The 20,696-nt window shown below is 53.4% G+C and overlaps 2 protein-coding genes across 2 annotated transcripts; both read left to right on the plus strand.

The window, feature by feature from the left end:
• The first annotated feature begins 700 nt into the window (after window positions 1–700).
• On the plus strand, window positions 701–4,598 carry Tmed4 (transmembrane p24 trafficking protein 4). The gene is made up of 5 exons (XM_004630369.2): window positions 701–902; window positions 1,084–1,184; window positions 1,307–1,432; window positions 1,632–1,778; window positions 3,216–4,598. Exons 1-5 carry the CDS (start codon window positions 776–778, stop codon window positions 3,363–3,365), a joined length of 651 nt encoding a protein of 216 aa, XP_004630426.2. The 5' UTR covers window positions 701–775; the 3' UTR covers window positions 3,366–4,598.
• A 2,168-nt stretch (window positions 4,599–6,766) lies between these two features.
• Window positions 6,767–15,213, plus strand: Ddx56 (DEAD-box helicase 56). The gene is made up of 14 exons (XM_004630370.2): window positions 6,767–7,258; window positions 7,357–7,518; window positions 7,989–8,149; window positions 8,283–8,453; window positions 8,585–8,675; window positions 9,452–9,696; window positions 9,955–10,074; window positions 12,530–12,643; window positions 12,748–12,842; window positions 13,061–13,134; window positions 13,207–13,296; window positions 13,886–13,991; window positions 14,503–14,576; window positions 14,808–15,213. The coding sequence occupies exons 1-14, from the start codon at window positions 7,199–7,201 to the stop codon at window positions 14,883–14,885; spliced, it is 1,641 nt and encodes a 546-aa protein (XP_004630427.1). The 5' UTR covers window positions 6,767–7,198; the 3' UTR covers window positions 14,886–15,213.
• The last annotated feature ends 5,483 nt before the right edge of the window (window positions 15,214–20,696 follow it).

A 20,696-nucleotide genomic window follows, 5' to 3' on the forward strand; every position in this document is an offset into this window, starting at 1 on the left:
TTGCACTTTTTTTTTTTTTTTTTCCAGAACACGACGGTTGAAGAAGAAGGAAAAAAAAAAAAAAAGAATGTTAAGGTTGGAGAATGAGGCAGAGAAGCTGTGAAGGGTCACATCTCAGTCCCCTATAGAGCGCTTCCTGAGTAAACTAGAGTGCTGCACGCTGGCGCTGCAGCAGGCGACTGCGAGCTAAACGCTGCGCTCTGCAAGCCAGGAGATTCCTTGCCAAAAGCCAAACTCCCATCCTTTCACAAAGGATCCCAAGCTCTGGTGATCGGCGGTGTATCATCTGGGACGGCTAGCGGGCGCCGCCCGTCCCGGTTTCACTGTTGGTAAACACTCGGCAAGAAGCGCACCAAGCACGCTAGAAAAAAACACCCTGGGCCTCTGTTGTTGCCGGGAGAGGAACGGGTGCCGCCCAGAAGGGAACCAAGCCTCCCGCGTCTCCCCCGAGCCGCAAGCCTCTAGCGCGCGCGTCCTTGGGCAGGGGCAGCGCGCACGCGCAGAGCGCGGCTGGAGCGCGGACGGACACCACTGCGCAGGCGCTTTACCCTATTTGGTTTTGTGGCGTCCCAGGGGCCGCACGCAGGCGCAGAGCGCAAGCGCCCTTCCGGAAGCCGGAGGAGCGGCGCGTGGGCGGTGCTGCGCAGGCGCCCTCTTCCCGGCGGGGGGTGGCCGCGCCGAGGCGGGGCGCAGGCGCAAAGCCGGGCGCGAGGGTGCGCATGCGCTCGGGCGGCGGGGTGCGACGGCAGGTGTCCCGGCGGGCTGGCTGCTGGAGATGTGGAGGCCGTTACTGCTGTTCGTTGCGCTGTGCGCCGCAGGCACCCGTGGCCTCTACTTCCACATTGGCGAGACCGAGAAGCGCTGCTTCATCGAGGAAATTCCCGACGAGACCATGGTCATCGGTTAGGCGGGCTGAGGGTGGAGCGGCCCTGTGTTTTTGCCCAGTCCTCAGAAGCGCCCCTCCTCCCCAGCCCCGCCAGGTCGTCCCCTCCCCCGAGGGCGCCCGGAGGAGCCAGGGTCCTCGCCCAGGGTCCATCCCGGGCTGACGAAGGGACGGTTCCCGACTGTGTGTCTGCCCTGCAGGCAACTACCGAACCCAGATGTGGGACAAGCAGAAGGAGGCCTTCCTGCCCTCGACCCCCGGCCTGGGCATGCACGTGGAGGTGAAGGACCCCGATGGCAAGGTGAGCGCGTCCGTGCAGGGCCCGTGCGGTGCAGGCTGTGCGGCGGCGGCGGCGGCGTCCCGGGGACCGAGCTTGCACTTCCGAGATCCCAGTAAGGGTGGCGGTCACTGATGTGGTTGCAGGTGGTCCTGTCCCGGCAGTACGGCTCCGAGGGCCGCTTCACGTTCACTTCTCACACGCCCGGCGAGCATCAGATCTGTCTGCACTCCAACTCCACCAGGATGGCCCTCTTCGCTGGGGGCAAGCTGGTAAGAGGAATTCTCCTCGGCTTCAACCTGGACTATTTCCAGATTTTGATCAGTTGCCATTGTCATGGGAGATATTTCATAGCACATTCAGAAGTGGGAGACAGATTGTTGTCCTTCTGTTAGCCAGGGCGAGGAGCGTGTTCGGTAGACTGAGACAAACTTCGGAGCCCACTACTCAGACACTCCTGTTTCCTTGCAGCGTGTGCACCTGGACATCCAGGTCGGAGAGCACGCCAATAATTACCCGGAGATTGCGGCTAAGGATAAGCTGACTGAACTGCAGCTCCGTGCCCGCCAGCTGCTTGATCAAGTGGAACAGATTCAGAAAGAGCAGGATTACCAGAGGGTAAGGGAATGTCTCCTTGTGCTTGACCTTTACACCCGCCGGACGCTATTCCAAGTTTGTGCTCCAGGCCTTGGCTGCTTAGGAGATGAGCTCGTGAGAGGCTGGAAGAGAGTAACCTTTTAGATACTTGGAGGTTTTTGCTGATTTTGAGATATGGTCTCACTAGGTACCCTCAGCGGACTTTGAGCTCAGGAGCAGTGATCCTCCAGCCCCAGCCTTTTAAGGGCTAGGATTACAGGTGTATACCACACCCTCTCTTTTGAGGAAATTGGGGCCTCACTTGGACGTGTGGTGCAACTACTGGATCACACCTTCACTTTTATTGTGGTAAAATACATATCACATGACCTGTGTATCTTGAGCCAGTATTTTAGCTGTCTGAAAATACACAGCTCTGTCGCATTAAGTACATTACCATTATTGTGCAACTAGCTCCTCTGTTCATTTTTTAAGATTAAAAAAAAATCTTTTATTCATTCATTTGGTATAGGGTCTTGCTTCGTAGCTTGGACCTGTAGTGATCCTCTTGTCTCAGCCTTCCCAGTGCTGGGATTACAGGCATGTGCCACCATTCCTGGTTTCGGTGGGTGGCACAGCATGTGGCATCAGGGTCCGTGCTGTTGCCAGGCAGGTGCTTAGACTGCCAAGCTATCTCCCCAACCCCACCTCTGTCCACTGTCACCTTTCCAAACAAAAAGTCTGCACTTATTAAATACTCTTTTCCTCTCCTAGTTCCTGGTTTTTTTGTTTGTTTGTTTGTTTGTTTGTTTATTTTATTTGAATTTCAACCTTTTTTATTATATTTTTTTCATAATTTTATTGATAAATAGCAATGAGACAGTTTCAAATCAGATCACTAGGACAGTTTCAATAATTAACACACTGCATACATACCTATTGTTTTTAAATGTCGTAAGTACAATAGTGTTCACAGAGGGTAAAAAAAATTTTTTGTGTGTGTGGAACTGGAGATTGAACTCAGGCCCTTGAGCTTGCCAGGCAAGCGCTTATTCTACTGAGCTATCTCCCTGGCCCCAAGGGCAAAATTTTTTACTTAACACAATGTCCCCAAGGTCCCTCTATGTTGGAGAGTGTGTTCCATTCCCTACCTCTTTAAGGCTGAAGGGCATTCCATTATACATAGGTATTTTACTTGGTTTTAGTTGATTTTTTTAGGTGGCATAAGATAATGTGTAGAGAGGGTAGCTCACAATCCAGGAATAGCTACTGTCTCTTTCCCCTGAACTCTTGTTGGAATGGTGGGAGCATGACTTCAGTCCTAACAGGTGCCTGTGCGAACTGGCACCCCTCATGGACTCACAGGTGGTATTCCTGGAGTTGGTCCTGGAGTTGAGTGGTCACACACAGGGAGGGACCTCAGGACAGCCAGGACTCTTTCTCCTGCTCCTTTAACCCTGTGACCTTCTCTCCTCGCAGTATCGTGAAGAGCGTTTCCGTCTGACCAGTGAGAGCACCAACCAGAGGGTGCTGTGGTGGTCCATCGCACAGACTGTCATCCTCATCCTCACTGGCATATGGCAGATGCGTCACCTCAAGAGCTTCTTTGAGGCCAAGAAGCTGGTGTAGCACCCGCCCATATGACCCTTCTCTCTGCTTCAATTATTTGGTACTTTCTCACCTACTCCCTTAGCCATCTGGCGTTTTGGTCGGGGGGAGAGGAAAAAGAATATATCACCTTGGCACCATGGCAACGAACCAGTCAGAGCAGATACTTGTTTAATTCTGGTTCTCAAGGACACAGAACACTGGTCCAGTCTTTCTGAATCTGTTTTAGGACTTGTGGGAATTGGAACTCAGCTAAGATAAGTCTTGTTTCTTTTGCCTCCTTCTGTTCTCTAACAAAATGAACAAAACCTTCTATTTTCTCTTATGTGTAAGCCCTGCCTCACTGTCCCCTGGCCAGTCCCGGGTTCCCTCAATGGCTTTGTGAATGTAAATAAGGGGCAACTCTCATCCCAGAGGATTGAGATGTTTTTCTATATATTAGAACTATTTTTTGATAAATGATATATTTTCCTTCCTAGTTGAAATATTATTGCCTGTAACTAGCAGAAAACACCAATCCAGTCCTGTGTATCGTTTATTCACATTTTTAAAAACTGCCATGGCAGCTCTCAGGATTCTACCACTCAGTGGGCCAGAAAGCAGTTGTCACAGCTGTTGTCAAGCCCACGTGACATGGCTTCTCAGCCAAGCAAAGCTCTCTTGGACACCTGTAATCCCATCTCACAGGGTGTTGGCCGTAGAGGTAAGATGGGGACAGAGCACACATGAGCAGCACATGTTGACCCTGCCTCTTCCCTAAGTCTCATTTAAGCTCTGGTAAATGTTTTTCCAAAGGAACCAGATTTGGTTCTTTCTATAGATTTTTCTAGTGAAATAAAAGTGTGTTATAGTAGCGATGTTTGAGATGAGATCAGAGATTGTGGGCAGAGGGGTGACAAAAAGAAGCGGGAGGATTTCTAACTGAGACTGCTGGTGTCCTGGGCAGACTGCAGTGTGGCCTTCTCCTTTGTGTCCAACTTGGCAGGCCCATCTCCAGGGCCCAGGGACAGGCAAGGTAGTTACTTAACCATTTTCCAAGGCTAGCCAAGTAGCACATCAGCCAGGGACCCTGAGATTAAGTACTTGCTTTCTTAGCCCCTGAATCATATGCTTGAGTAACTTGATACACCTCTCCAGACCTTCTGTAGAAATTCATAAGATTAGTTGTCCCTTTGTGACATCTTATTTCATGGTCTTATATATTTATTTGAAATCCTATTTATTAAATTACTTTATCTGACTTACAGAACTAAATTCCCTTGTAACTTTTCATTGTGTCCTATAACATTTTTTTTTTTTTTTTTTTTTTGCGGAACCAGGGATTGAACTCAGGCCCTTGCGCTTTCTGGGGAAGCGCTTATTCCACTGAGCCATCTCCCCGGCCCTCCTATAACATTCTGTATACCAGTTTTGCCTGTGTTTTGAGACAGGGTTTCATCATGTGGTTCAGGGTGACCTTGAATACACTGTATAGCCCAAGGTGACTTCAAACTCTCTGATCTTGTCTCAGCCTGCCAAGTGCTGGGATTAGACATGGGCCACTATGCCCAAATTTTGTTGTTGTTGTTGTTTAGAGTTTTTGTATGTAGCCTAAGCTGGCTTTAAACTTGCAACCTCATGCCTCAGCCACCCAAGGACTGGGATTACAGGTTTTGCGCCACCATACCTGGATTCTCATTTAATATTTTTTTGAGACAGGCTCTTGCTATCCAATTTAGGCTGGCCTGGAAGTCTTACATAGCTCAGGCTGGCCTCAGATGAACAGTATTCATCCTGCCTAAGCCTCCTGAGTGCTCAACATATACCAGTATACCTGACACATTTAATATTTTTGTACTTATTTTTCATTTTATGTGTTTGGTACAGGGTCTCCCTAGGCGCTCGGACTCAGTAGTGATCCCCATTTGCAGCTTTCCCAGTGCCGGATTGCAGGTGTGCACCACTGCGCCCTGACTCGCTGCTCAGCACGCCCTGGCCCTCGGGGGTGGGACTGGTGTGGCGTGCAGTTGTATTTGGGTCTTTGAGACACAATTTCATTACCTAGTTTAGGCTGGCCTTGAACTGTATAGTTCTGGGTTAGGCTGTGCCCAGAAAATATCGGTGATTTTTCTCTAGCATCACCCTTGGTTCCATTCTGATTTTTTTTTTGAGACAGTGTCTTTTTTGTAGTTCCAACTGGCCTTGAACTACACAGCCCAGGCTGGCCTCAAACTCTGAGTGCTAGGTGCGCACCACCACACCTGACCAACATTTTTGTTTTGTTAAACTTTATATCTCTGCAAAACAACCTTTTCCCTCACACAGAGAAGAAAAAAGAGCCAGTACGTTGGTGCACATTTGTAATCCCAGCAACTCGGGAGGTCAGCTGAGGGAGGATAAGTATAAGTTGAGGCCAGCTGGGCAATGTAGTGAGACCCTGTCTCAATATAGAAACAGCTGGAGAGTGGCTTGGCACTCTGTGTTCAATCTCCAGTACTGAAGGCGGGGGAGGAAGTGTGGGTTGGGAGGTGCCATTCTCACCTTTTATGGAAGCCCTGTCCCCCAGCTCACGATGGCAGTGCCCATCACTTGGATCCCCAAACTCCCCCCCCCCCCCCGTATTTAGGCCAGGGTCTACAGGGTCTCACTGCATAGATCCCACTCAGTCATCCTCCCAAGTGCTGGGATTCCAGGCGTGTTGCCAGTCTGCATGCCCCAGGGGTGGGGCCAGCACCGCACACCGGGATGAACCCCAGTCGCTGCGTTGTGCCTAAGCAGGCGCTTTAGTCCACTGAGCTGTCGGGCCAGCCCTAGCCCCCCAAACTTACGATGCACAAGGTACTATTCTCTTTCTAATTTAACAGCCAGATCCCAGTTCTTGATACCCAGACCCTGGGCTACGTAAGCTGGATGTACAGGCTCACCCTGGAAGCTCAGTGTAAATTCCTGGGTAACCCAGACTGGTCCATGGCGGGTGCCTGGGTACTACATGGTACGCACGGGATGAGCCCTTAAGGTGTGTCCATATGGAAACCCCTCAAACGCAAGTGTTACCTGAGTGGCAAAGAAGGCTTACAGTGAGATGACTGAAGGGACCTTACCTTGGATCCTCTCGGTGGGCCTAAAGTAATCACAAGGCATTGGTGATGAAAGGGATAATCCATTTCCTTGCAGCCTGCGGCTTGTTTTGTTACCCTTTTTTCATTCTCAAAGCCACTCAGCAATGGGCTGAGTCCTCTGATGTTTTCCTACTTCATTTATTTGAGACAAGCTCTGACGGTGTAGTACAGGCCTGTAGTACAGATCACATCTAGTCCGAGCCTGTACGTATTTTCTGTTGCTACCGTGACAACTTACCACAAACTGAATGGTTAACACAAATTTACTTTTTTTCCGGAACCAGGGATTGAACTCAGGCCCTCGAGCTTGCCAGGGAAGCGCTTATTCTACTGAGCCATCTCCCCGGCCCCCAAATTTACTATCTTAATAGCTCCCAGTAAGGGCAGAACTCTGATACCTTTGTTATTACGCCGGAGAGAACTCTGGCCCGGAGACCTGCAACCTCTGCGCGGGGCCCGACCGCGGCCAGGCCTGGGGTCTCTAGACCTCCGCCCTCCCCTACGGGCAGTGTAAACAGAACCACGCGGCGAAAGCCCCAGCAACTCGAAGCTACCGGTCGGAAGCTACGGGGACCCCGGGCCGGGCGGCACCGGGCGCTGCGCAGCCGCGGACCGCCGCTGAGATGCCGGAAGCTCACGCGCCAGCTCTTCCGGGGAGTGCCGGTTTCTTGGAAGCTGATTGGGCGATGTCCCGCCGCCCCGCCCCCGTGCGCTCGCGTCATTCCGGCTGCGCGTGCTCGCTGTCAGTGAGGAGCCATGGCCGATCTGGAGAGTCTGGGCTTCGAACACATGGGCCTGGACCCCCGGCTCTTGCAGGTATCGGGAGGGCTGGGAACGGGAGGTCTGCCCACAGGCACCGCAGGGCGCGCCGCCGCCGTCCGCGCCCCCTGAGCCGCGCTTCGCGTCTCTCTTAGGCTGTCGCCGACTTGGGCTGGTCTCGGCCCACGCTGATCCAGGAGAAAGCCATTCCGCTGGCGCTGGAGGGGAAGGACCTGCTGGCTCGGGCGCGCACGGGCTCCGGGAAGACGGCCGCGTATGCTATCCCGATGCTCCAGCTGCTGCTTCACCGGAAAGCGGTGCGTCGCTGGGGCGTGGATTGGAGGAGGGAAACAAGCCCCAAAGGGGCGGGAAGAGGAGGTGCCAGGTGTTCTCTGCCTGGCTGGTCCAGTGTGACCCACGCACTGGGGTGGACTTTGTCCTAATCCGGACCCTGCTGCCACTGCCATCAGCCGGGGTATAATGTATGAACTACCAGGCTTTTATAAAGATGGGTTATTTGTCCGTTTCTTATTTACACAATTATTGTGAGAGTCAGCTTTAATACCTTGAGCATTTCATGTTAACTTGTAACAACAGAGCGAATTGTTTTCCAGCGTCAGTACCTGGGAAAGCCCTCCATTGTGTTCTGAGGCAGGCAGGGGGAAGAGCTGAGCAGAACAGGCTAAGCATTTGTACTACAGTGCACGGGTTGACCCGGGAGGAGTAAAGAATTAGGCAGACCCAGTGACATGCCTGCTGCTACAGTCTTTGATTCTTGTTCTTACAGACAGGTCCTGTGGTGGAACAGGCTGTGAGAGCCCTTGTCCTTGTTCCTACCAAGGAGCTGGCTCGGCAGGCTCAGTCCATGATTCAGCAGCTGGCTGCCTATTGTGCTCGGGATGTGCGGGTGGCCAATGTGTCAGCTGCGGAAGACTCAGCCTCACAGAGGTGGGTGAAAGCTGCCAGGGAGCAAAGCTATGCAGACGTGCGATTGGGTTTGTGTGTGGTGAGAGAGCGGGCAGATCTGGGGTGAGGTCTGGCTGCTGAGCTCTTCCTGATACTGCCATCTTGCCTCCTGCAGAGCTGTGCTGATGGAGAAGCCAGATGTGGTCGTGGGGACCCCATCCCGCATATTAAACCATTTGCAGCAGGACAACCTGAAACTGCGGGACTCCCTGGAGCTGCTGGTGGTGGATGAAGCTGACCTTCTGTTTTCCTTTGGTTTTGAGGAAGAACTCAAGAGTCTTCTCTGGTAGGAAGGGACGGGGTGGTTCCCAGTGGAAAAACCAGTGAGCTGAGCCTTGGAGTGGGGCGAGCGGGAATGAGTGGAGGCTCAGCTCCTATACTTGGCAGCCCATGGAGCTAAAATTTTCTTTCTTTCAGTCACTTGCCCCGGATTTACCAAGCTTTTCTTATGTCGGCTACTTTTAATGAAGATGTGCAGGCCCTCAAGGAGCTGGTACTGCATAATCCGGTAAGAGGCAGCTGTGCTACAGGCAGGCAACACTTGAAGGACTTGGTGCTCCTTCTCAGAGGAACCTTTGGAATTTTGGGTGGACTGTTGCCACTGGTGTGTCATTCGTGGTTGTGAGGCATTGAAAATCAGCATCAGATGGGCATGGTGGCGCATACCCATAATCCAGCACTCTGGAGGCTGAGGTGGGACGATAGCCATAGTTCAAGGCCAGCCTGGGCTATACATTGAGTTCAAGACAAGCCTGAACTACATAGCAAGGCCCTGTCTGTATATTCTCAGATGTCCCCAGTTCAAACTATGCTTTCCCTGAAAACTTACAGAGAGGACCCTCACCGGTATCCCTAAAGGACTGTTTTGAGTGGTAGACCAAATTTTTTTTTATTTTGCGGTACTGGGGATTGAACTCAGGACCTTGTGCTTGGTAGGCAGGCACTTATTCTACTGAGCTATCTCCCCAGCCCCCAAGACCAAAAATTTTAAGGGCAAAGTTCTCACTTTTTATAAACCAACCAAGAGAACTGTTGCTATAGGCCTGCCCAACTTGGTAGCTTCATTTGTCAGTGCGTGTCTTCATTCCCTGCCCTGAGTGCTTTATGCATGATGTTAGGGCACAGTTGGGGCACTTGGAGTCCTTGGGTTCCAAAGCTCTTGCACACTAAACATCCTTAGGACATCTTTGCCCTCCACAAAAGCATCCGTGCTTTGGTTGGCGAGCCATCGACCCTAGTGTCTGTCGTCTCTCTCTCCTGACTGCAGGCCTGTCCTCTCCCTAGGTTACCCTGAAGTTACAGGAGTCCCAGCTTCCAGGGCCAGGCCAGTTACAGCAGTTTCAGGTGGTCTGTGAGACTGAGGAAGACAAGTTCCTGCTGCTGTACGCCCTGCTCAAGCTGTCACTGATTCGCGGCAAGTCCCTGCTCTTCGTTAACACCCTGGAGCGGAGTTACCGGCTCCGACTCTTCCTAGAACAGTTCAGCATCCCGACCTGTGTGCTCAATGGCGAGCTCCCTCTGCGCTCCAGGTTTGTATGGGCCGCGTCTTGGTGGGGATGGTTGCAAACCGGTGTAGGAAGGGACCCAGCTGATTCCTGTCTTGTCAGCACGTAGTAGAGGACAGGCTCTGAATTTGGCTGACAGTTACTGCCAGAACTCCAGAATACCCACTTTTATTCCATTTCACCAAAGTTACAGAGTGGAAAGAGATGAAGGGGAGGAGGAAGCAGGATGCCAGCGATGTTACACTTTATGCCCACTGGGCTGACCTTCCTCTTGGGCTGCAGGTGCCACATCATCTCTCAGTTCAACCAAGGCATCTACGACTGTGTCATAGCAACGGATGCTGAAGTTCTTGGGGCTCCAGCCAAGGGCAAGCAGCGGGGCCGAAAGGCCAAAGGAGACAAGTGAGTCTACCTTTCTCATCTTTTCTTAGCTCTTGCCAGGGAGCCCTGTTTCTCAGTTTGTTTGAAAACAGTCCAGAGCGCACTGAGCAAGGGGTCTTGGTCTAGGTGGCTGGTGGTGAACGGGAAGAGCCCTGTGGCCCTCGCTTAGCTGCCTGACTGTGGGAACCCAACCAGTGTGAAGGCTGCTCACTGATGTGTTTTTTTAATGGTGCAGTAAAGAGATAGGCAAGGTAAAAGAAGCCTTTATGAGCTCCAAAGACATGGGGAGGATCGAGGGAAGACGGGGCAGATCCTCTGACCGGAGACAAAGAAAGCGGAGACTTTTAGGGACTTTTGCTAGGGGTAGAGTTTGAGGGGGCTGTTTAGAAATACCTGAGGAGCTGGTTTGGAGCCTTCCCTGTGGTGGTGGGATAGGTGAAAGAAAATTGCACCCTGGGCTGTGTTGGAGAAGAAGGGTGGAGGTGGTCTCTGGGAAGATAAGCTGTTATTTTCAGGGCTTCAGCCATATTAGATGGCCACCATGATAATTCAGCAGTGCATACCAGGGCCAGAACCTATCGCTTAGCATGTGTACCTGCTCTCTGCCAGAGGCCAGCCCACCTGCCATGGGTGGGGGCTGGCAACCGCTAGAAACATGTTTCTGAGGAAAAGGGAAGCTCTCGGGTCTGGCTGAAGGGATCACTGGCCTAGAGAGAGTCCCTAGGTCACCACAGTTGAGGTCGGCACAAGATTCTGGCCCTCTGTCAGAGCTCAAGGCCAACCATTCTATCTCCGTTCCTGGAGTAGTTTAACTGTGTTACAGTTCTGGGGATTGAACTCAGAACCCAGATACTTGCTGTGCAGCCCCCCCAGCTTCTGGAACAATTTTGAGGGTTTGAGTTTGATTGGTTTTGTGTTTTTGAGACACAGTTACACTATACAGTCCATGCTGGCTTTGAGTTCAAGCAGTCCTTCTGTCTTGAGTGTTGCAATTGTAGGTGATAGAGGGGAAAGAAACTCCTAACCCGAAACATCCCTGGGTTGAGTTCCTGTTTGTTAGTCCTTCATCACAGCAGAGGCAGAAGAAAAAGAAAGGCCTTTGTTGAGGACACAGAGAGGACCACAAGAAGACGGCAGGGGTCCTGTAACCTGAGACAAAAGGAGCTGGGATCATATGAATTTGTATGGGCAGATTTTAGGGGACTAGGAGAGGCATTAAGGAGCTGAGTGGGTTTTTTTCTTTTCACGAGGGACCAATAAGAGGAGGTTGTAGGGTTTGATCTCCGGTGTGCCGTGCCCCCGGGGCAACAGTGACTGAGACTGGGCCTGCTGGTATGCACCTATAATCCCAGTGCTTGGGAGGCTGAAAACAGGAGGATCACTATGAGTCTGATCTGTGTAGTGAGACCCTGTAGATCCTGTACTAAATACATTTAAGAAAAAAAAAAAAAAAGAAGAAGTTATATTCATTCAGCGCTGAGGGGAGAGGATGGGCAGTGGTCATTGGAAAGATATGCTGTTGTTTTTGGGCTTCAGCCATGTTAGACCCCACCATAATGGTTCAGCAGTTCATACTAGGGCCAGAACTTGTCAATGTTCTTTAAAAACCGAAGAATGTATTTTAGAAACAGATTAAGAACAGAATATATTCATTGAGGGAAAAATGCTTCTCTACAGGAGAGGGACAGAAGGAGATAGTGGGTTGCCAAAACCCTGCCTTTTCTAGTTTTATAGTGTAAAACCTTTAGGTAAGGCGGGTCTGAGGTGGAAACATGGGAACTTGCAAGATTGATCTGAGGCCGGACTAAACTACGGTCCACCAATAAGATTACAAGTTTAATTGCTCGGGTAAAATTGATTAAATCAGGACCAAATGGAGAAAGAGTCATGTAGCAAGCAGGCATGAGTACTGAACAAGGGTTCTTCCTGTAGGGGGTTGGGTCAGTGGCTCTTCTTGGCCTTCTCGAGGTGATTGATTCCAGTTCAGACTTAGCTAATGTCCATCCCTAGGAAGGTATGTGGCTGCATCTGTTAATCTTTTGACTTGAGGCCTGGCCCACAGCGGAAGTGCCTGCAAGGTGTCCTGGCTTCCATGCTGGCTCCTTCTTGAGGCCCAGCCCCGTCTGACTGCCGTATAATATTCCTGTCTCAGCTGCCTATGATACAGATAGGCACCGCTATGCCTGGCATCTCCAGGGTGTTTTTGGTTTTGTTTTTCATGTAGAAGTCTCATGAGGTCTCTTCAGTTACCTAGGGGTGGAATTTATAATCTTCTTGCCTTGGCCTCCCAGGGCCAGGGACCACAGGCGTGCACCACCATGTGCATTCCTAGAACGGCTTTGGAATAGAGTAGTCTGGTGTATATATAACAGAGTCTTGTGGCCTTCAGTTTTGTTTAGAGGATATTTTGCTGGCTAAGCTTAAGAACCCATCTTAGAAGAGAAAAGAGCTGAGCTGATGTGGATTGTCTCCGCAGAGCCTCCGACCCCGAGGCAGGTGTGGCCCGGGGCATAGACTTCCACCATGTGTCTGCTGTGCTCAACTTTGACCTGCCCCCCACCCCCGAAGCCTATGTCCATCGGGCTGGGAGGTAGGAGGGTCGCCGGTGGGAGTGGGGAGGGCAGAGGGCTTGGTGGGCCGGCGGAGCCCACGGGCACAGGGCTGCAGGCTGGGTTGTCTCCCGTTGTCTCGCAGGACAGCGCGCGCCAACAACCCCGGCATAGTACTGACCTTCGCGCTGCCCGAGGAGCAGTCACAGCTAGGCAAGATCGAGGAGCTTCTCAGTGACGGTGAGCGCCCTGGCTCCTGGGGACCTCGGGCCAGGCTTCCTCCATGGCAGCCCCTGTGGGGCAGCCACTGTCCGCCTGCACTGGGAGCAAGCGGGTGAACTGTGCAAAGCCTTGAGTGTGGTCTGCCTCTGATCGGCGTGTGACTGCTCAGTGCTGAGTGCACGTCTCACCCGGCGGTGATGCTCCTGTCTGAGCACCTCCTGCTCCTCTCTCCACAGAGGGTGAGGCTCCTGCCCTGCTTCCCTACCAGTTCCGCATGGAGGAGATCGAGGGCTTCCGCTATCGCTGCAAGGTGAGGTGGATGCTGTAGGGGCAGCTGTGCCCAGGTCCCATCCCTGGCTGACCCCTGGTGTCTGCCCCGCAGGATGCCATGCGCTCAGTGACAAAGCAGGCCATCCGGGAGGCGCGGCTGAAGGAGATCAAGGAGGAGCTCCTGCACTCGGAGAAGCTCAAGGTGAGGCATGTGTCTGCGTCCAGCCCCATGGGGTTGGCATCCGGAAGTCGGCACAGCCTGGTGCACCCCTGCCTAGGTTCCACAGCATGGGAGGTGGAGGTGCTTGGGTGTTTGGGAGCTGCTTTGGGGTGACGCCAGGTGAAAGCTGCAGAAGGGCTGTTGGGGGTGCATGGGAGAGAGCTTGAACCAGTGTAGAAGTTGCAAGGTCACCTGTGGGTGGGAACAGTGACAGGAACGGAAATGGTAGGAAGACTATAGTGCCACCTCATGTCTTGAAGTTTTAAAGCACATGGGTCTGATGCCTTTCCAAAGATTCAGGCCCACTGGGTGCAGTTGTGGTACCAGCTGCTCCAGAAGCTGAGGCAGGAGGAGTGATTGATCCCAGGAATGAGGAGCTTGGGCAACATAGTGAGCCCCCATCTTAAAGAAACGGGTCTGGGGTGTCACTTAGTGCAAAGCACTTACCTAGTACCTGCAAGGCCCTGCCTGAGTTGATAACCTTTTGCTCCAAAAATAAAGTTGCAAACCAAAAGAATTGAATGTACAAAGTTACAAAGCTGCTGACCTGCTGAGCTCTCTGCCTTCCCAGACATACTTTGAGGATAACCCCCGGGACCTGCAGTTGCTCCGGCACGACCTGCCCCTACACCCCGCGGTGGTGAAGCCACACCTGGGTCATGTCCCTGACTACCTGGGTGAGTGGTGAGGGAGGGTCTGGGTGGCGGGAAGGCTGAAGTAACCAGAAAGGGAGTCCCCGGATAGACATCTTGGAGATGCCATGGCGAGTGGCTGAGAGGGGAGATTGGAGCCCTGGCCTTAGCCCCCTGCCAGGAGCAGGGTCCCTCACCAGCCCCTGTGGCCTGGCCTTTGGCTCAGGGCCCACATCAGGAGCCCTGGATGTCATGGAAAGCCAGCGAATTTGTCATGGGGCCACGTGTGAAGGTTGCCTGAGCCTGTCCTTTCCTGCACCTCCCTGCCCTCCCTCAGAGCTGAGTGTTCTACCCCAGGAGCTAGTGTTCTTCTGTCCCTGTGTTTGTGTGAGAATGAGTCTCTGTGTGTCATTTATGGCACAGTTGAGAGCGCAGTACTGGGAATTCTGTTGAGAGGGTGCAGTGTCCATGCAGTCTGGGGATGGCTCTCCTGGGGTTGGGGTGACAGAAAGCCCCAAGAGTGGCAAGTTGACCGCTGAAGCCTGGTCTCTTCCAGTCCCTCCAGCGCTCCGTGGCCTTGTGCGCACCCACAGGAAGCGGAAGAAGCCGTCCTCTGGCAGGAAGGCTAAGGTACACCCTGGGGCTGCAGAGAAGGCTGTGGGGTCTCCCCACCTTGGCCCTTGCTGTCACCAGGACATTCACATGTGCCTGGGGGGGAGGGAAGTCTGGGATTTGGGCTGTGCTGTCCCCCCCTGTGCCCACAGCAGCTGTTGCTCCTTGGACCCTGGGCTGCTTAGTGCCATCTCAGCAGGGACAGTTGCCTGCTGGGCCCTCTAACCCAGACCCCACTCTGCTCCTCAGAAGGTGAAGACCCAGAATCCACTGCGCAGCTTCAAGCACCGAGGGAAGAAACCCAAACCTACGGCCTTACCATCCTGAGGCCACCAGGCCGTGGCACGGGAAGGGAGCTCCGTGCCCAGCACACCACATGCCCGGCACTGTGTTGGGCACACAGACTCTGGGGACTGGGCTGGCACTGCCAGGCTGTCTAACCCCAAGATTCCAGCTGCGCATGGTGACGTGCCTGTGGTCCCAGCTGCTCCAGGGGCTGGTGGAGGAGGGTTGTGAACTGGACGTTGGCCTGAGCGACGTAGAGAGACCCTGTCACAGAAAGAAAAAGGGCTGGGGGTGTATTGAGGTATAGAGCCCCAGGGTTCCACCCCAGTATTGTGATAACAAACCAACTGAATAAACCTCTTCCACCTGACTGGTGTGAGAAGCAGCTGCTGCCCCGCTTCCGTTGGTTGCAGTACTGCCTGTGGTCAGCAGAGGGCAGCAGTGCCCAGCTGCTCCGGCCCCACCCAGCGCTCTGCGTGGTCCTGCCCTGGAAGTTGTGGGAGATGTCCTTCCTGACCTAGAGCTGCCTGCTCCCCAACATGTGCAAATGGCATTCAGGGGCATCAGGGCCGCTGTCCCTCCTTCCAGGTTGACGGCTCACGTCTGTCAGGTGCAGGAAACGTGTGACCCATAGGCACAGGTTGAGTACCCCTCTTCCCAACCTGAAACCAGGCCTCCTGGCCCCGAGGGTGGACACCACCTATTCTGTACCAAAGCTGCTCCCGGTGTGCCCTTCGTGTCACTCAGCAGACATCACAGGTGGGCTGGAGCACATACAGGCAGGGAGCGGAGGCAGAAGGTAGGCACAGGTCATTCAGGCCCAGAGGTTGGCTTGCGAGGGGATGCAAGGAAGGGGCTCCCTTTCTCCACTCCTCTCCTGCTAACCCCAGTAGCAGGAAGTTGGGGTGTGACACTGGGGTAGAGACCAATGGGTGGGTGTGAACTAGGTGTCGAGGGTGCCTGAGCCAGGCACTGCTAGAGAAGCTGGAGACGTAGTCGCCCTGAGAGCGCCAGAAGGGGCATGTGTGCTGTGTGCAGCGGCAGGGCACTGCAGGTGCGCTGGCTTGTGAGGGTCTTTGGGGCAGTGAGTGTGCTGGTGGCAGTCTTAAAGAGGACAGCAGCCTGTCCTGGGGCTTGCTTCTGACCTTGTCACCAGTGGAGGGCCTGTGTTGAGAGCCGCCGGTTGATTTCCTCTGCAGTTCTCTTGGGAGGATGGAGTGGGTGAGTGTGGAACCAGTGCCTATCCTGTGCAGTGTATCGCGAACCAGTGGGGGCTGGAGGAGCTGGTGGTTCCCCACATGGTCCCTTCCCTGGTCAACGCAGCCGCAGGGACTCTCCTGAGTTCTGGATTCTGGGGCTGCGGGCTGAGGTTCAGGAGGTCGCTGGGTGCAGCAGCATGGTGGGAGGTGGCTCAGCTGCCAGCTGGTAAGGAACTGGTGCCACCATTTGGGGACCTCTGCTGTCCCTTCTGGGCTCCCGTAGCCCTTCATTGGTTGGATCTGTGCTGGCTGGGCCAGAGAGAGCAGAGGGGCCTTTCTACTTTGACCATGGAGGGGATGTGGAACCACTATGACATCTACACAGCACTGTGTCCCCTGTGAAGGACAGTAGCCAGGCAGTGGGGCTCTTTCCTACACTCTGCCTCCAAGTGGGGACTGTGTGTTGACCTTGTGTCCCAACCAGGATGGGATAGACTTGGGACAAGGTGTGCATAGGGCCAGGAGGACAAGAAGGGGACTGTGTCCCCCTGAGGCTCAGACAGTGGCCAGACAGGCTGAATGCTGTGACATCACCTGCAGCCCAGCTCTGAGCCCATGTGGCTGGGTTGTCTGTGGGTCCCCAGTCACCTCCTGAGGCAGGGACCCACACTTGCTGCTGCCAGCCTGGGGCCAGCTGGTTGCAGGTACTGGGGTTGCCCTCTGGGCCCTGAGGCCTGGCATGGAGGTAGACCATGGGTGCCCACGTCACTGTGGGCAAAGCGCTGTGGGGACCTCATCCAGGGGGAGGGAAGTTTTAAGCCAGGCCTGGTGGTGCACACCTGTAATTCTACCCTTTGGGAGTCAGGCCAGGAGCTGGTAAATTCAAGCTCAGCCTGAGTAACTTAGTGAATTCCTGACTCAAGAATATAAAATAAGGAAGGGGGCTGGGGATGTCGCTCAGTTCCGAGACCCTGTGTTCAGTTCCCAGTACCACTGAAAGAAAAGTTTCTGCGGAGAAAGAAGGAGTGTAAGGGAACTAGGGACCTGGCCAGGGGGCCCAGCATGCTCGGTGACAGGAGCTTGGTCGTTGCCAGTGTATGTAAGAGGAGATTAAAAAATGCTGGGAATAGAACGTAGTCACACGTTAGGAAACAAAAACAAAAGGACACGGAAGTGCAGGGCTCTGGCGGGGCGCCTCCATCAGATACGAGGGCAGGGTGTGCCCAAACCTCTGGACTTTCAGGAGGTTGTCGTGTTCCGCACCAGCTATTTGTGTCCCCATCTGCCAAGGATTAATGACTCAGCTTTTGACTCAGTGGACTTTGACCTTGGGGGTTGGTGCCCCGAGGAGGTGATGAATTGAGTGGGGCGAAGCATCCCTTGAAAGTCATCCTCTAGAAAAGAATTCATATATGACAGCCACCTTGCAGCAGGGACTGTAAGTGGCTGTTTATTTTTTACTGTTCATTTTTCAGACAGAATCTCACCATGTAGCCCAGGCTGGCTCTGACTCAGCAATGCCCCTGCCTCAGCCTCCACAGAGTGCTGGAATTACAAGGGTGTACCACCATACCCAGCCACTTTGGGGTTTGTTGTAAGTGGGGTGACTTCCCTTCTAAGGGCTAGTGTGAGATGTGTGTGATGCACTCACGTGGCCCAGGCACCTGGCATCCCCACCGGCACAACTCAGGGCTGACACTTATAATCCCCATCCTGACTGAGTCCACGGAGCAGCCGTCCCCCCAAATTCCTCTATGTACAGCGGATCACACGGAGGGCTTTTTATTTTTTCCTGTACTGGTGAGTGAACCCAAGAGCTTTATGTTGAGTGACATCCTCAAGCCTTTTAAATTTTTTGACACAGGGACTCACTAAGTTGCCAGGCTGTCTTGACTGGCCAGCCTCCTGGCTCAGCCTCCGCGAGTGCTGTGGATGTAGCTCTGCGGTCCTCCTAGACTGCGGTCCTCTGTTTAAGCTCTATTTCTACAGACAGACAGCTAGGACAGGGTTAAGGTTCTGAATTTCTCCTTTGTTTGTTGAAACAGGGTCTCACTGGTCTTGAACTTACTGTGTAGCCCAGGTTGGCCTCTTGGCAGTCCCCCTGCCTCAACCTCCAGAGTGGCAGGATTGCAGGCATGTGCCACTATGCTGGGCAAATTCTGCCTGCCCTTCCTTCCTTCCTTCCTTCCTTCCTTCCTTCCTTCCTTCCTTCCTTCCTTCCTCCCTCCCTCCCTCCCTCCCTCCCTCCTTCCTTTTTCTTTCCTTTTTTTTGTGGCCAGCTCAGCCCTCCAGGGGCAGGGCTGGCATAGCATGTGGTGCCAGGGATCAAACCACAGTCCCTATCCACTTGCCTAAGCTTGCCTAGGCAGGCGCTTTAGACCACTGAGGTATCTCGCAAGTCCAAATTCAGCATTTCTTACAGGTGTTTTTCCTGTTGGGCTCCAGACCACAATTTGAGGTTTGCCATGCCTCTACAATTTGCAGATTGGCAAACTAAGGCACAGATTAAGTGTCAAACCCAGCACCGTCACTCAGGTAAGTGGTGACATGGGGGGGGGTGCTCATCTGGTGAACTCAGCTCTGCCTCAGTCTCCCAAGGGCTGGGATCACAGGCATGCACTATCTTGCAGCTTCATTTTTAAAAAATGAAATTCTATTTGGCTTGTCCCTAAAGAGCATCCCTCCTATTTTGAGGGTTTTCTTCCTGACCCTCCTTTCCCCAAGGACAATTTTCAGGTAAAAGGAAAGGAAAGGACTCACCAGGGGCATGTGTATGGAGCTGCCCTATGTCCCCTCCAACCCCCAGGTGTCGCCTGTGACTCAGGCTGACTCCACCCATGTCTTGGCATGATGCCATGTGTGCCAGGATGGTCCCTGCGCCTGGGAGCCCTGGCTGCAGGCCTGTCTCATAGTAGCTTTGGTCATGACCTGTTCAGCAGTGCTGTCATTTCGGGGATCTCTGCAGAAGACAAAAGTCCCCGACTGGAAGCCACTCTGCCCAGAGCTGCCCGAGTCTCCATGCTGGTCGCCCTGGTGTGGACTGGCTGTAGTGTGCCTGGCCTGCCTGAGGGAGAAGGGGGGACCCTGCCCTGCCAGAACCCACAGCTGGGGTCCTGGCTACTGCCCTGCTGGGTGACCAGGAGTTGTCTCCTCCCAAGGGTCCCAGTGCAACATCCTCTGAGCGGAGGGTCTTGTCTATCAGAGGTAGAAGTGGCCCATATGTGGGGACCTGGCTGGAACCGTGTCCTGGAGCAGGTAGACTAAGGCCTTCCTGACGGGAAGAAATGGGCACAATCAGGGACATGGAGCAGTACCTCGGCCTCCAGCAGCTAAATGCGTGGAGCTGCAGCCACATGGTGACAAGGGGGCCACACAAGCTGGCTGCTGGCGGAAGTGGCTGCTGATGGGCAGTAGAGGCCAGGGATGGGGGTGGGGTGTCCTGAGAGAGCTATGGCCTGGTTACAGCAGAGCAGGGACACAGGGCTACCAGCTGGCTGAGCAAGGCCTGTCAGTCCCAATGGCATGTGGCATAGTGTGAGGTTTCAGTTGTCGCACACACACAAACAAAAAACAAACAGTGCAGCACACCCATTTGATCAATAAGAATTTAAAAAATGTGTATAGGCTGGCATGTTGCTGCCCATATAGGGTCCCAGCACTCGGGAGGCTGAGGCAGGAGGAGCGCCGCAAGTCCCAGGCAGACCTGGGCTATGAAGTGTGTTCAAGCCCAGGCTGAACTGCATAGTAAGAAGACCCTGCTTCAAAAAGACAAAACAAATTGCATACAGTCACACTAAGAAGCGGTGACTTTAAACTCTGTGGATAGAGATGATTATTAGAGTGAGACTACGAAATGTTTGAGCCCTAGCTAACAAAGCTAGATGTGTGGAATCGCTCCTCGGCTGCGGCTGGGCCTCCTGCGCGTCGTGGAGCACGGGCTCCAGCCTCGGCCCCTACGCCCACGGGCCCAGTGCCGGGCGCTCCAGGGCCTCGGTGCATGGCTTCGAGGTCGCACCCCTTCCGTGTGCTGACGCCACCATAGCAGCCGCCTGTGGTGGTGGAGCCTGTGACCCAGCTCCTGGAGGCTGAATCCACAGCAGGGTCCACTCTTTTTTTGGTGGTAGAATCTACACTAACATACAAATTCCCATTTCTGCGGACAGTTCAGTGGCTAAGGCACAGTCACAAGACTGAGCAGCTCCAAAGCTGTTCCCCATCTGAGAGAAGCTCGGTCCTCTGTAAGTGCCAGCTTCTCGGGCCCACTTCGCGTCTCCTGCTGGCCTGGGACTGCCTGCCTGCATGCTTGCCTGGCTCATGATGGTTTCAGTGTTCACCAAAAGTCACAGGACGTGTCTAGACTTCAGCCTTTTGTGGCTAAATAGTATTCCGCAGCAAGCACAGGACACATTTTGAGATTTTCATTTGCTTTTTTTTTTTTTTTTTTTTTTTTTTTGGTATGGGGACTCAGGACTTTGTGCTTGCCAAGCAGGTGCTTATGCTGCTGAGCTATCTCCCCAGCCTATTGACTTGCATTTTGCTAATGCCTAATGATAACAGGTATCTTCTCATGTGTCTGTTGTCCACTAGTATGCACATCTTTTTGTGTTTTTTTGAGATAGTACCTTGCTGTGTAGCGCAGCCTGACCTGAACTAG

This window comes from Octodon degus, unplaced genomic scaffold, assembly GCF_000260255.1.
Source record: "Octodon degus isolate 3935 unplaced genomic scaffold, OctDeg1.0 scaffold00035, whole genome shotgun sequence".
Classification (NCBI taxonomy): Eukaryota; Metazoa; Chordata; class Mammalia; order Rodentia; family Octodontidae; genus Octodon; species Octodon degus.

Coding starts and splice junctions, on each gene's coding strand:
- Tmed4 (XM_004630369.2), top strand. CDS start 776: ATGTGGAGGCCGTTACTGCTGTTCGTTGCGCTGTGCGCCGCAGGCACC. Junction 1,185..1,306: donor TGAAGGACCCCGATGGCAAG/GTGAGCGCGTCC, acceptor ATGTGGTTGCAG/GTGGTCCTGTCCCGGCAGTA. Junction 1,433..1,631: donor TCTTCGCTGGGGGCAAGCTG/GTAAGAGGAATT, acceptor GTTTCCTTGCAG/CGTGTGCACCTGGACATCCA.
- Ddx56 (XM_004630370.2), top strand. CDS start 7,199: ATGGCCGATCTGGAGAGTCTGGGCTTCGAACACATGGGCCTGGACCCC. Junction 8,454..8,584: donor GAACTCAAGAGTCTTCTCTG/GTAGGAAGGGAC, acceptor TCTTTCTTTCAG/TCACTTGCCCCGGATTTACC. Junction 13,297..13,885: donor TGCACTCGGAGAAGCTCAAG/GTGAGGCATGTG, acceptor CTGCCTTCCCAG/ACATACTTTGAGGATAACCC.